The 13,802-nt window shown below is 48.2% G+C and overlaps 1 protein-coding gene and 2 long non-coding RNA genes across 7 annotated transcripts in view; all 3 read right to left on the bottom strand.

The window, feature by feature from the left end:
* The window catches only part of Fak (protein tyrosine kinase 2 Fak), a 258,873-nt gene that overhangs the window by 10,644 nt on the left and 234,427 nt on the right, over positions 1-13,802 (bottom strand). For all 5 annotated transcript variants that reach the window (XM_069338791.1, XM_069338786.1, XM_069338789.1 and 2 more), the window contains 4 exons: positions 10,736-10,936; positions 4,171-4,356; positions 2,549-2,773; positions 84-190 (listed from right to left, as the gene is read on the bottom strand). In XM_069338791.1, the coding sequence (XP_069194892.1) occupies positions 84-190; positions 2,549-2,773; positions 4,171-4,356; positions 10,736-10,936 (719 nt within the window). The remainder of the gene's footprint in view (positions 1-83; positions 191-2,548; positions 2,774-4,170; positions 4,357-10,735; positions 10,937-13,802) is intronic.
* Positions 1-13,802, bottom strand: part of LOC138372947 (uncharacterized) — a 312,699-nt gene that overhangs the window by 82,511 nt on the left and 216,386 nt on the right. The window lies entirely within an intron of this gene.
* The window catches only part of LOC138372946 (uncharacterized), a 3,292-nt gene continuing 1,053 nt past the window's right edge, over positions 11,564-13,802 (bottom strand). The window contains exon 2 of the long non-coding RNA XR_011231019.1: positions 11,564-13,802. This exon is cut by the window's right edge and continues 176 nt beyond it. This is a non-coding gene — a long non-coding RNA (uncharacterized lncRNA).

The raw sequence follows: 13,802 nt of genomic DNA, 5'->3' as shown, positions 1-13,802 counted from the left end.
ATGGGGAACCAGTCAGAGGGAGCACGGTGGTGGACCAGTCAGAGGGAACACATTATTAAAGATACAACTAAGAGAAGACTTACTTGCGATACTCTTCGTCCAGCGTTGTGTTGCTATATTTCTGTGCCAACTTGTAGGCTTGAACCAGGTCAGTCATATCTTTAGAGAGAACCTTGTGTGCGAGCTCCACCTGTGTAATGAAGGTACATATTCAATTACATTGTTTAAATAAGGGTGCCTTATTTTTTAACCAGGTTCATGTTTCTGCAGCAAGTAGTTGATCTAAACCAGATCTTACCTACCCCCCTCCCATACACTACACCACACCATGTAAGCCTATTACAGGATAGTCTGCTATGGTCTCGCCGATACAATGCACCACATGCTGGACCTATCGCAACATATCCTGCCATGTTCTTACCCCATAGAGCACACTATACAGTATACATCTGAGCTCTACCATACACACCAGCATATCTATTCAACCCTAAGCTCTACCTGGGGGCCGTCGGCTGAGCGGACAGCACACTGGACATGTGATCCTGTGGTCCCGGGTTCGATCCCGGGTGCCGGCGAGAAACAATGGGCAGAGTTTCTTTCACCCTATGCCCCTGTTACCTAGCAGTAAATAGGTACCTGGGAGTTAGTCAGCTGTCACGGGCTGCTTCCTGGGTGTAGAGGCCTGGTCGAGGACCGGGCCGCGGGGACATTAAAGCCCCGAAATCAAATCAAGATAACCACACCCCAGCATGTCCAGTCAACCCTAAGCTCTACCCCCCCCCCCAGCATGTCCTGTCAACCCTAAGCTCTACCACTCGCAAATAGAGTGGTAGACGGTTGGAACAAGTTAAGTGAGAAGGTGGTGAGGCCAAGACCGTCAGTAGTTTCAAAGCGTTATATGACAAAGAGTGCTGGGAAGACGGGACACCACGAGCGTAGCTCTCATCCTGTAACTACACTTAGGTAATTACACTTAGGTAATTACACCCCCCCCCCCGCATGTCCCGTCAACCCTAAGCTCTACCACACCCCCCAGCATGTCCCGTCAACCCTAAGCTCTACCACACCCCCCAGCATGTCCCGTCAACCCTAAGCTCTACCACACCCCCCAGCATGTCCCGTCAACCCTAAGCTCTACCACACCCCCCCAGCATGTCCCGTCAACCCTAAGCTCTACCACACCCCCCTAGCATGTCCCGTCAACCCTAAGCTCTACCACACCCCCCCCAGCATGTCCCGTCAACCCTAAGCTCTACCACACCCCCCAGCATGTCCCGTCAACCCTAAGCTCTACCACACCCCCCCAGCATGTCCCGTCAACCCTAAGCTCTACCACACCCCCCTAGCATGTCCCGTCAACCCTAAGCTCTACCACACCCCCCCCAGCATGTCCCGTCAACCCTAAGCTCTACCACACCCCCCAGCATGTCCCGTCAACCCTAAGCTCTACCACACCCCCCCAGCATGTCCCGTCAACCCTAAGCTCTACCACACCCCCCTAGCATGTCCCGTCAACCCTAAGCTCTACCACACCCCCCCAGCATGTCCCGTCAACCCTAAGCTCTACCACATCCCCCAGCATGTCCCGTCAACCGTGATCTCAGCTGCAGACTGGGCCACGGTCTCCAGCTTCGTGTTACAGGAATGTGAGTGTTGAAGTGTGTGATAAGCAAGTGTTTGTTGTCAGGTTCTTGTGAGTAATATTGTGCCTGTTAACACTGGTGCAAATATTATATCAACACTTACCCAGTGATGACTTATGTGATATATGCACCTCTTTTTTCTGAGATAACAAAATGGTGGTCCTTCAGTGTTTACACACACTAGCTCTTGTATATACAAGGGGGGTTTACCAGTGTTGCCCGAGGCTGTCTGTCTGTTTCCCCTCTTTTATCTTCCTGTTTTTTTTACACAGGTGGGTACAGGAACTGTTGACTCCATTTAGCAGGCTGAGATATTATATATATATATATATATATATATATATATATATATATATATATATATATATATATATATATATTATATATTTATTTGTATGTATGTATGTACTCACCTAATTGTGCTTGCAGGGGTTGAGCTTTGGCTCTTTGGTCCCGCCTCTCAACTGTCAATCAACTGGTGTACAGATTCCTGAGCCTACTGGGCTCTATCATATCTATATTTGAAACTGTGTATGGAGTCAGCCTCCACCACATCACTTCCTAGTGCATTCCATTTATTAACTACTCTGACACTGAAAAAATTCTTTCTAACGTCTCTGTGGCTCATCTGGGTACTAAGTTTCCACCTGTGTCCCCTTGTTCGTGTCCCACCCGTGCTGAAGAGTTTGTCTTTGTCCACCCTGTCAATTCCCCTGAGAATTTTGTAGGTGGTTATCATGTCTCCCCTTACTCTTCTGTTTTCCAGGGATGTGAGGTTCAGCTCCTTTAGCCTTTCCTCGTAGCTCAATCCTCTCAGTTCCGGGACGAGCTGAGAGGATTGAGCTACGTATGTATGTATGTATGTATGTATGTATGTATATACATAGTGTAGATGCATGACCCACCTCTCTATGTGAAGTAGCCGGGATGGTTGAGATAAGAGTGTCGACCGTGCCAAGAAGGTCTCTCAGTTCCAAGCCAACTTTCTTAACATGGTCCAGGTAGTTGTGTGTTTGACCTTCCTTCACGTCGTGTGTGAGGGCCGTTATGGCCTTGACAACATGAATGGTCGACTCATATACCTTGTCATTACTGCGGTCTAAATCAGCAGTAGGAGTTGGTTCAACTTGCTAAAACGAAACAATAACCTTTTATATAAAAAATGTACATTTTACAATAGAAAATAATAAAGTTTTAATGAAGAGAAAACATTTCTATATATTAAAAAATGTATTAAAACAGTGCAAAGTGTGTAACCTTGTCGAGTGACCCTCCCACCTGCCTTCTTTATACTGTATGAAACAACAAGTCTTATATATTGGTGTTTGGTTCCATTTTCCTCACATTGTGCATGCAAATACAAATTTTATATGAAATTGTTATTATTGAGAAAATCAACTGGAGTTCTTAGGTGACTGGAACCCACGACCAACAAACTGCCAGCAGCAACCTCTACCGCTGTACCACCATAACCTGGTATAACTTGTTCATCCTGGGATACTTTTCTCTCTCTCTAATTATTATTATTATTATTATTATTATAGAGAAAGTCAGCAGGAGCCATGAGGACGTTTCAAACCTGCTCACATGGTACTCCCAGTCAAACCCCCAAGACCATAGACCATACTGGACCATAAGTCAGAGTGCATGGGGGGCATTGTGTGAAATCCTGATTGGATTTTCATTTCCGAGGCTTCCAGCTGAAGTCTCGGCACCTCTATATGATTGAGTGGAATCCCAAGTTGCATTGCTTTTACCATGTCATGGTGTAGCAGTCTAGGGCATTAGCTTGGGGGTACCAAGTGAGTGGGTTCCAATCCTCCAGATGGCTCCTACTGATTTTCTTATTGATACATCACATTATTGTGATTTCTTTGTGCATGAGTGTTATTACTATGTATTATTATTTCTGGAGAGCTCCCCCCCCTCAACCCCCCCTGTTGGCTCCCTGAAGTGATCTTGCCGAGATTGTTCCATGCTAATGTGTCACGTCAGTCACCCTTTTGTCTGCCTCTCCTTTTTCACTTCTTCTCTTTCCTCTCTCTCAGTGAGAGGCTGTTGCCCACATATTGTCTGGTGAGGCTTTTTCTTGCCATCCTATTGACCACCTGTTGTTTTCTCTAGGCTCTGCCCCTGCTCAGAGGCAGTCATGAAGGGAAGGGACCTCGCCTGCAGTTTAACGTGGTAGGTTCTCGGGTGGGGCCGATTCCTGGGTCATTGTGCTTCCTGCTGCAAGTTCCTTTTCTGCTTGACATCACAACTGGTCATGTATGGATGGTTCTGCTTGTGGTTTGTGCCAACCCTTTAATAGTTTACCTCTTTCATACCGCTGTGGGGGAATGGGGGAGCATCTGGTTCTGTTGTGTCAACATTGTGTTGTGTCCAGTGGAGTGTTGTTGTATGTTTACAGGAAGTAGTCTCTCTAAAAATTCAGGAGCAGTTTTTTGGAAAAACAGAAAACTATGAAAAGTGAATTTATGAAGAAAATGAATGTCAAAATAAACATGAATATGGGGAGTAATGTTACCTTAACGACAATCTTTGGCTCTTCCGCCACAGACCCAGACCCATTGGAGAGTGGAGTGCCCGATCTCTCTGGGTGGTCTTGTGTTCGTGCAGGTGAGGGTGAAGATGGGGGGTGATGGGCCACTGGGGATTCACTGTCCGAGTCCGACTTATCCGAGGCACTCGTGGCTAGGGACATGCGCTTCCTCTGTGAAAAGGTACAAGAAAAATAGATAACCTTAAGTCTATTTATAGGATTGTACTTTACTACAGACAACAGGGAATGGACCTCACTCCATTCACAGTCTACAAGATGATGGAAACTCATTCCATTCTTTATAGAAAAGATGAGCTCTAACTACTCCCAACTACAGAGGTGAGGCATCATAACAACCCCGACCATACAGGTCAGCAGCCCATCGTACCTTTACTGATGTAATGGACAATCACATAAATTATGGTATTGTTTACATTACAGAGTCTGGAAAAAAACCAGTGTTGAATGCAATGAAACTCCATTTTCTGGGTGAGATCTGGAGGCTCCCCGGAGCTACCCAGGCTGATATGCTAATGTCAGACTTTGGCGTCAGTCATGTGTATGGAGTTCTGTGGGCCTACCGGGGACCACGAGCCAGAACCTGGCCCCCTCAGAGAGGCAAGGGGAGCAATTACCAATAGAAACCCCCGTGTGGTTGGAAGCATTCTATGTCTGCCATCAACCGGGTCAGGCACCCAGAAAGGTAAGCATCCCAAAACAAACCCCTATTCTGGTGAAATTATTGCTATCAAAAGCTGAACAAGTGGATAGAACTCCCCTAAAAAAACGAGCAAATGATCATGACGTCACACATCGCCGCGCCGCTGTCTGCACAGCTTTCCATAGGAGACCCAGACCCCTCATGCCGGCTACCCACACCTCAATTCTGAGGCCGAATGTCAAAAACACAATAAAAACGCCAACCGGAGGGAGGGAGGGATGTCGGGGAGCCTCCGGGACTCACCCAGAAAATGGCGTTTCATTACATTCAACGCTGGTTTTCTGGGGGGAGCCCCGTTGGCTCCCCGGAGCTAACTACCCACAGACGGAAAAAGAGGGACTTACCCGGGAGGTGGTTGTTGCTCACTCCTCAACTCGAAGTTGAGACAACTGGCTGCAACCGCCGACCCAAAGCAACACAGGCCCGACGGGGGCCCAGGGACATTCACGAGGTAACGAGCAGCCAGGACCCTGTTCGACCGCCAAAAACCCCTCGCCCGAATATCAGACCAAGACATGTTCCCAAAGACGGCAGCAATAGCTGCGAACTTACGGACGTCATGGGCATGGGGATAGACCACAGGCTGAATTTGATAACTCTGCGGACGACCTGGGAGACCCGAACCCGCGAACAGGGAAGAAGGGGAAACCGGATCAACCCAAAGCACATTCCCGGACACAGAAGCCGTGGTGTGTAAATAACGGCGAAGCGCCGCAACCGGACACAAAGTATGATGCACCCCCGGCCGTACCAACCAAGCATCTAACACCCACGGACCCCTCCGGAATGCAGCAGTCTCATTCTTTGCCAGAAAAGAAGGAGACGGCTGCAGGCAAACAAAATGATCGCCACGACCGAAAGAGCAGAAACCCCGTGCGCCGGAGGAGAGCATGAAGCTCCCCTACCTGACCCCCAAAGGCCAATGCCAACAGGAAAAGAACCTTCGAGAAACAATCCCAGACCGAAGGGGCCACGACGAAATGAGGAGACGAGAGGTAAGTGAGCACTCTGTCCAAGGACCAGGACGGCTCAGGCGGCACATGAGCAGGCCGGAGGTGAAACAACACACGAGACAGCATGCGAAACGGCACAGACGTAACATCGATACCGAAGACAAGCTGAAGCGGCTCCGCCAGTGCTGCACGATACGAGGCGACCATCACCACAAAGTTCATGCACGGGTAGACCATCACCGCGAAGTTCAGGCTCCCGCACAGCCCCTCAAGCAACCGCCGGGTGACCCGAAAGCCCACCAGAAACAGATGAAGGCAAGACCGCAGCCGCAGGAGAGACTCCGGAGGAAGAGACAGGGAAGCGGTCCGAGAGCCCCAAACAAGACCCAGCCAAGGCCGAACCTGAGAGGGAACCAGATGGGACTTCCTCTAGTTCACCAAGAATTTGAACCCGGTGAGCTGGAAAAGAACCAAATCCCTGGCTAGCAAGCAAGCCAACCGACTGGGAGCCCAAACCAGCCAGTCGTCGAGGTAGGCCAACACCCATACACCTAAGAGATGCAAATGGGCCACCATGACTCTCTTAAGGCACGTGAACATGCAAGGTGCCAGGTTCAACCTGAACAGGAGACAACAAAAGCAGTAACAGTGACGCCCCACAACAAAACCGAGTCAGTCCCAGAACCTCAGATGAATCGGGACATGCCAATAAGCGTCCCAGAGGTCCAGGGACACCATCCAAGCACCCGGCTCCAACAGAAGCTGGACCTGAGACAGCATAGTCATCCGAAAGGATAGGCAATGAACCCAGGGATTCAGACAGGAGAAGTCCAGAATGAACCGCAGGTCCACGCAGTCTCATTTCAGGACCTGAAACAAATGAGGAAACCTATCCGAGGGACGTTGTTGTTTCGACCACGCCCAAGCGAACCCACTCCAAGATGACCTGACAGAGCGCAGGGGAAGAAACCTGCCCCATCAGCCCCAATGGGGCAGGTTTGGGGTGGCCGGGCCACCCCAACACCACCGCAGGCCGACAGACACGACCCGAAACGCCCACGAATCGTGGGACCAGGCGTGTGCGAACAGCGCACACCTCCCCCCCCCCCCATCGCCCCATCAATGGGGCAAACTGTGAAAGGGCTGGCGCCCCTTACAAGACCCAGAACCCTGCGCAGAGCGATCACTGCGCCGACAAGACAAGGGCGGGTCTGAAGAAGGAGCCAAACTTGAACCTGACACCAGTGGCCTACCACGATGAGAGGAACCCCGAGCCCTGGCACAACCCCTTTGGATGACCCCCCACAGGACCCTCGGAGAACCAGCAAGTCTGACATCGGACGACAAGCAGACAAAGCAGCCTGGATGAACTGCGCTATGGCAGATGCCTCAAACAGAAGAGGACAAAAAGGCGACAACCTAAGATTCCACAACCAGCTAAGCAGATTCCACAGAGGAACCCAGCACTGCCTGCCGACACGCACGCCGGGAAGCATAGAACAGGGAAACCGCATCCTGCAAAATCGGCGCGAAAAGCTTCAACAAGGCCGCCGACGAACGAGTCACCGAGGACAAGACGCCGGACCCCGGGACAGACCAAAGTGCCCTTACATCCTCCACGAGCCAATCCATGTACAGCTCCAGGAGGGAAAAGAACCGTAAGGCCGAAGCCAAAAAGTCCCGGGCGCGCAAGTCCTCCGCAACAAGCGCCGTCAAAAGGGAGGGGACCTGCACATGGAGCTGAACAACCCCAACATCACATAGAAGGGCAGGGGCAAACAAGCACTCATTCAGGTACTCAAGATCGCCCCCCAGGAAAACCTGAACCACCGTAGAAGCCTCCCACCACTCCAGCGTGTGGGAACCACAGAAGGAATGCCAGGCATCCAGAACAAACAAGGGGCAGTCCGCTAGCCAGGACGACTCCGGAACCTCGTAACGGAGCCAGAAAGGGAACGAAGTCCCAAACCTGAATTCTGAGGGACTCATTTCCGAGGCATAGTCCTGGTCACGCAGGAGGTATGCTGCAAGGCCCGCCCGCACCACACCAGGTTGGATGCGATAAGCCGAAAACCTCTGGAGAGACGTAACCAATGCACCCGGGGAACACAGAACCAAACCCGGAGAGGGGCCGACACCAAATCCAACTCGTACGTAGAGGGGAGAAAAGAGAAACCCACTCCTTGTAGCAGTAAGCCCCGCTCAGAGAGAAGAAAAACCCAGGTGGGGTCCAGCGGGGCCCAAGGCCCCCAAGTCAGCCCCTCCCCAGCCCCTAGGTCCATCACAGCAGAACCCGGGGCAGAGTTATCTTCCCAAGCACTGACCGAACAAGACAAGGACGGCACAGCCACAGAAGCCGGAAGGAAGGGGGCCCACTGGTCAGACCCAGAAGCTTCGGCCGGGAGACAAGACTCGAAAGTCTCCGCCGTCCCCCCCGGAAGGGGCATACCCCGAAGCTGCCCGAGACTCGAGATCAAGGAACCCCTGCCCCGACTTCGAAACCCTCAGACGTTTCGGGGCCTGAAGCAGGGGAAGGAGGGGGGGGGGGGTCCAGAACGAACAACTGGAGGGTAGGACGAGGAGATGTGTGGACTGAACCAGGATCGAAGTGACCCCCACCCCCAAGTCCGGGTCTTGAAAAGCAAAGCGGGGCAGCCCCGGGGCATCTGGGTGAGCAACCAACCGAGCGCATTGCAACAGATGAAACCTAGCTTGCAACGCACGCGCCGCCTGTACCTGAATAGAATCATCAGAGGATTGGGTAAATTGAGTCACAAGCAAGCAGCAACACTCACAGGACTCAGGGTCGAAAGCATCACCGACCCAACAGGTAGCGTGGCGAAGGCAAAAACAATGAGGGTCACCCTGAGACAAGGGGACTGAGCAACCCTCAAACTCGTACAAAGCGAGTGGGGACTCCGGAGTCACATCCACCGGACCCACTCGCCCCCAGGGGATTCCCAGGGTCCTGAGCATTTACTATAATAGGTCTCACGCTCAAGTAGTCCCAGGCAGGGTGCAGCTAACCGGCCCCCAAAACTACCAAGCGAACTTCTAGAGCTGAACCCCAGGAAACGTGTACACTCACGAAGACCTAGCAGGAGCACCACCAAGGAGTACCATGGAAGGGCAAACACCAGTGGAATAAGAGGGCAGAACCCCTCCCCCCCCCCCCAAGGCAAAAAGAAAAAGAAAAACAAACCCCGCAAGAGGGCAATGAACCCCAAGGAACAGAGCTGGCCGCTATGTCGGGAAAAATGAAGCTGTGCAGCACCCTGCGTGCCTACCAGTGCAAACTGCCTCTTACCCGCAGGAAAACAGAACAGAAGATCCCAAAGGGAGAACAGAACACCCAAGATCCCAATGGGTGGCAGAAAACTGAATGGTAGAACGGACCAGCAGAGGCAGGGCCCGAGGAGCCTGTGGAAGGTGGCCCCAAGCCCCAAGGGCAGTACTTACAGGGCACCTAGAGAAGGTAGCCTTAGGGGCATGCAGCCCGAGTACTGAAGATAACTCCTGGCTCTTGCACCCTTGGAAACAAACACCACACGTGAAGCACAGTGCTGTAAAGACACTGGAGCCAGAGCACACGACCTCTGCCTATAGCATCAGCCTCAAGAACTGAGGTGTGGGTAGCCAGCGTGAGGGGTCTGGGGCTCCCCCTTCCCCCTCCCGGGGAAGAGGGAGCTGCGCAAACAGCAGTTCGGCTTTTGGTAGGAATTTTAACCAGAATAGGGGTTTGTTTTGGGGCGCTTAACTTTCTGGGTGCCTGTTCCGGTCGATGGCAGACATAAGAATGCTTCCAACCACATGGGAGGGTTTCTATAGGCCATTGCTTCCCTTGCCTCTCTGAGGGGCCAGATTCTGGCCGTGGTCCTCGATAGGCCTAAGAACTCCATACACATGACTGATGCCAAAGTCTGACATTAATATATCAGCCTGGAATAGCTCCGGGGAGCCGACAGGGCTCCTCCCAGAAAAGTGTCTTTTAGCATCTCTATTGCACCTCTATTTTTCAACAGGACCATTTTGAACTTCCTGCCATGTCTCCTGGTCTTGTAAGTAATATTTTCCAAGTATAAATTATTATCTATCTCTCACATGCACTCTAAAGAGCAATTTGAGAGATTGTAAGTGGCCCCAATAATTTACATATTTTATTTAACAGATTCAGGTAATAGAAGATCTCTACATGTTCTTCAGGTGAGCAACTTTCCCAGCTGACTGAAGCTTTTAGTATGTAACAATATTCCACACTAGAGAGCACTAGTATCATTATTGGTCTGATATCTCTTGTTTGAAAACTTCTTGTTATTCAACCTTCCATTTTTCTTGCCGATTTTATAATGTATTCACCTAGTTGTGTTTGCGGGGGTTGAGCTTTGCTCTTTTGGCCCGCCTCTCAACTGTCAATCAACTGTTTACTAACTACTTTTTTTTCTCTCTCTCTCCACACACACCCCAGGAAGCAGCCTGTGACAGCTGACTAACTCCCAGGTACTTATTTTCTGCTAGGTAACAGGGGTATTCAGGGTGAAAGAAACTTTGCCCATTTGTTTCTGCCTGGTGCGGGAATCGAACCCGTGCCACAGAATTACGAGTCCTGCGCGCTATAACACCAGGCTACCAGGCCCCATGGAATGTGTTGTTTAAAGGTTGTTTTCGTAGCGGTGGTTGCACCAAACAAGTTAATAGTTGCTTTCTAGTGGTTTTGTCTTCAACTTTAGTAACTGGACCATGTATTGAATATGGTGTATTGCTCTGATGTCACACATCAGAGCAATATGCTACTTTCCAGTTAATCTCTTATAAATTCATGACTAATCTTATACATAATGAGGGACATTTCTTAAAAGCATGGGGGTCAATGCCTCACCATATTGTTTTCCTCGTGCGCCAACCAGCGGTTGTCCTCCTCTGTCTGCCTCTGTTGTTGCCTCAGTCGCTGCTCCAGGAGCCGGTGTTGCAACTCTGCTACGTCTGCAGGCAGGCCACAGCTGTTTACAGTGCCCGGGCCCCCGAGGCTGCCCGCACCGCTCGTCCAGTCCCCCGTGTCACTGTGCTGGCTTCCCTGTCGCTGTTGTTGCAGAAAAAAAATTAGTTTAATTTATCTTGAATATTTACACCACATTGATGTTAGTCAGGAATGTTAGGCATCTCATGTTTCATCACAATAGTTACCATTATATAATGTTTCTCATCGTCTAACTTGACTTTATACCATCTTAGTAAATTTTTTACAGAAACTTGGCATATTTGTATTAATCATATTGAATGAATTATATTTAAGCTCATTTTTGGTAAATATCAAAAGTGGTTTTCTTAACATTGATGACAAGAGCCGTCAAACACAAGCGAGAAGCACACAGATGAAACACTCAGTGACAACATTACTCGAACTTGAAAAGCAAAACTGAAATAGCATGAATGAGTTGATAATTATTATGAATATTTTGTTACTAATAACCTTAGGCTACAGAGTGTAACGCCACTACACACACTAATAACCTTAGGCTACAGAGTGTAACGCCACTACACACACTAATAACCTTAGGCTAGAGCGTGTAACGCCACTACACACACTAATAACCTTAGGCTAGAGCGTGTAACGCCACTACACACACTAATAACCTTAGGCTACAGAGTGTAACGCCACTACACACACTAATAACCTTAGGCTACAGAGTGTAACGCCACTACACACACTAATAACCTTAGGCTACAGAGTGTAACGCCACTACACACACTAATAACCTTAGGCTAGAGCGTGTAACGCCACTACACACACTAATAACCTTAGGCTACAGTGTGTAACGCCACTACACACACATTATATCTTCTAGATATTCCATAACGGCTACGTAAAGTCAGAGTCACGCATAATAAAAGCCACAAACAAGTACCTAGAACTCACTCTAGTTTCTCTAGGTGGTCTACTAGTGTACTAGAAGCAAGTGCTCTTTCACAATGTGCACAAGAAAAACATATATATACTGTATTATATATATATATATATACACTATTATATATATATATACACTATAATATATTATATATAGTATATAATCTATATTAATTTCAAGCAACTACAAAATAAACACAACCAAAATAATAAAAAGACTATGTACAGGGCAAATTAAAATTTGAATCTCATAACAAGGAACTAATTATTTATTATTAAATATTTATTATAAGCGCACCGTGAACACAAGTGTTTACAAGGGATATTACACAAGCCAAACACAACACAACGACACACTTGCTGCTACACTTACAACAAAGTCAGACGGGTCATCCAGCATTTGTACGCACTCTCAAATATAATTAAAAATGAACAACTATTTAAATGCCTAATGTAAGAATAATAACTTTCTTCAGATGTGTTGAACTTTACCGAGGTATTGAGCCTACTCCAAGACCTAAATGTACACTAAGACCTTAACACACTATTAGACCTTAACATACACCAAGACCTTTGTGTATGCCAAAACCTTAACATATGCCAAGACCTTATGTACACTTATATCTTAACGTACGCCAAGACCTTAACATACATAAAGATCTTAGTGCGCACATCTTAATGTATACCAAGATCTTAAGGTATACCAAGACCTTAACACTTTCATGCAGTAATGATGCAGTATGGCATCAAAAGATAATATATTTGCTAAAATTCAGGTTTTTATCCGATTTTTGGGGGACTGATTTTAAACTGAGCGCCACAATACACCAGGTATAAGTGCAAGTCGTGTGATGTGCCACTGTGAGCAGCAAGTCGTGTGATGTGCCACTGTGAGCAGCAAGTCGTGTGATGTGCCACTGTGAGCAGCAAGTCGTGTGATGTGCCACTGTGTGCAGCACCGGGCTACAACAAGTACCATCGCAAGAAACAATACTGGGTTGATTAGCAGTAATGCTTGCCCACCATCCACTCCACCTATAAACATGAGTTGAAAATCTTCAGGAAACATTTTCCTGGAGCAGGTGGAGTGGATAAAACTAATGCTCAACCCATGTCATGATCCACAAACATCACTGGATTGGTAAGTACAAAAAGGTTTTGTTTTTCATACATTTTATATTGTGGTTTATACTATAGCTTACTGCATTGGTAATGTTCTTCAATTTGACCTTATATGCATATATCCATTTAAAGCATTCTATTAGGAACAATTCGATACCAAAATGAGCGCTGTAACACAAAAATTGATGTTAGCAACCAGAAAAAATACTAAACATTTGTGAGGTGGAAATAGGAGTATAGCGGGTGAGCGAATGGGGTGCTCACTCACAGGTAACGCGTGGCCTGCATTCATCTTGTCTGCGGGTGGAGCGCGCCGGAGTTTTAGACATTATATGCATATACTCCTGTTGGGAATTCTATTGCGAACATATTGATACCAAAATGAAAAACCTAGGACGAGAATTGAGGTGACCAAAGCGAAATGAGTATACAAATTTTATTGCTCTTGGCGCTCCCGGGTAACTTGCTCTCAATTTTCTCTGTTTGGTGCGGGTGGTACACCGGGCTTTTGAAGTTTACATTTATATACATTTAGTCCTATAGAGAATTCTATTGCAAGCACATTAATACCAAATTGAAAAATCTAGGACGAGAATTGAGATGATAAAGTTGAAAAGAGTATACACTTTTCAGTATTACTGCTCGGTCCTGTGAAATGCCAGGCACACCTTGGGGTGGTCAGGTGCTCACTTGTTCAATTCGCGAAAGTGGTAACTCATCCCTGCGTATAACTATTGTTAAAAGTGTGCCATAAGACACACAAGTGTGTGACCGCACCCCAACAACACATGCAGTGCACCCCCCCAACACATACACACCATGCCCCCCACCCACCCACACACACACCCCAAATTTATCCTTGCTTTTTTGTGCAAGTCATGACAACACTGATTACTGTATAACCCAAGTTGGTTGTAAA

This window comes from Procambarus clarkii, chromosome 5, assembly GCF_040958095.1.
Source record: "Procambarus clarkii isolate CNS0578487 chromosome 5, FALCON_Pclarkii_2.0, whole genome shotgun sequence".
In the NCBI taxonomy this organism is placed as follows: domain Eukaryota; kingdom Metazoa; phylum Arthropoda; class Malacostraca; order Decapoda; family Cambaridae; genus Procambarus; species Procambarus clarkii.
This window is presented reverse-complemented; position numbering and strand designations above follow the sequence as displayed.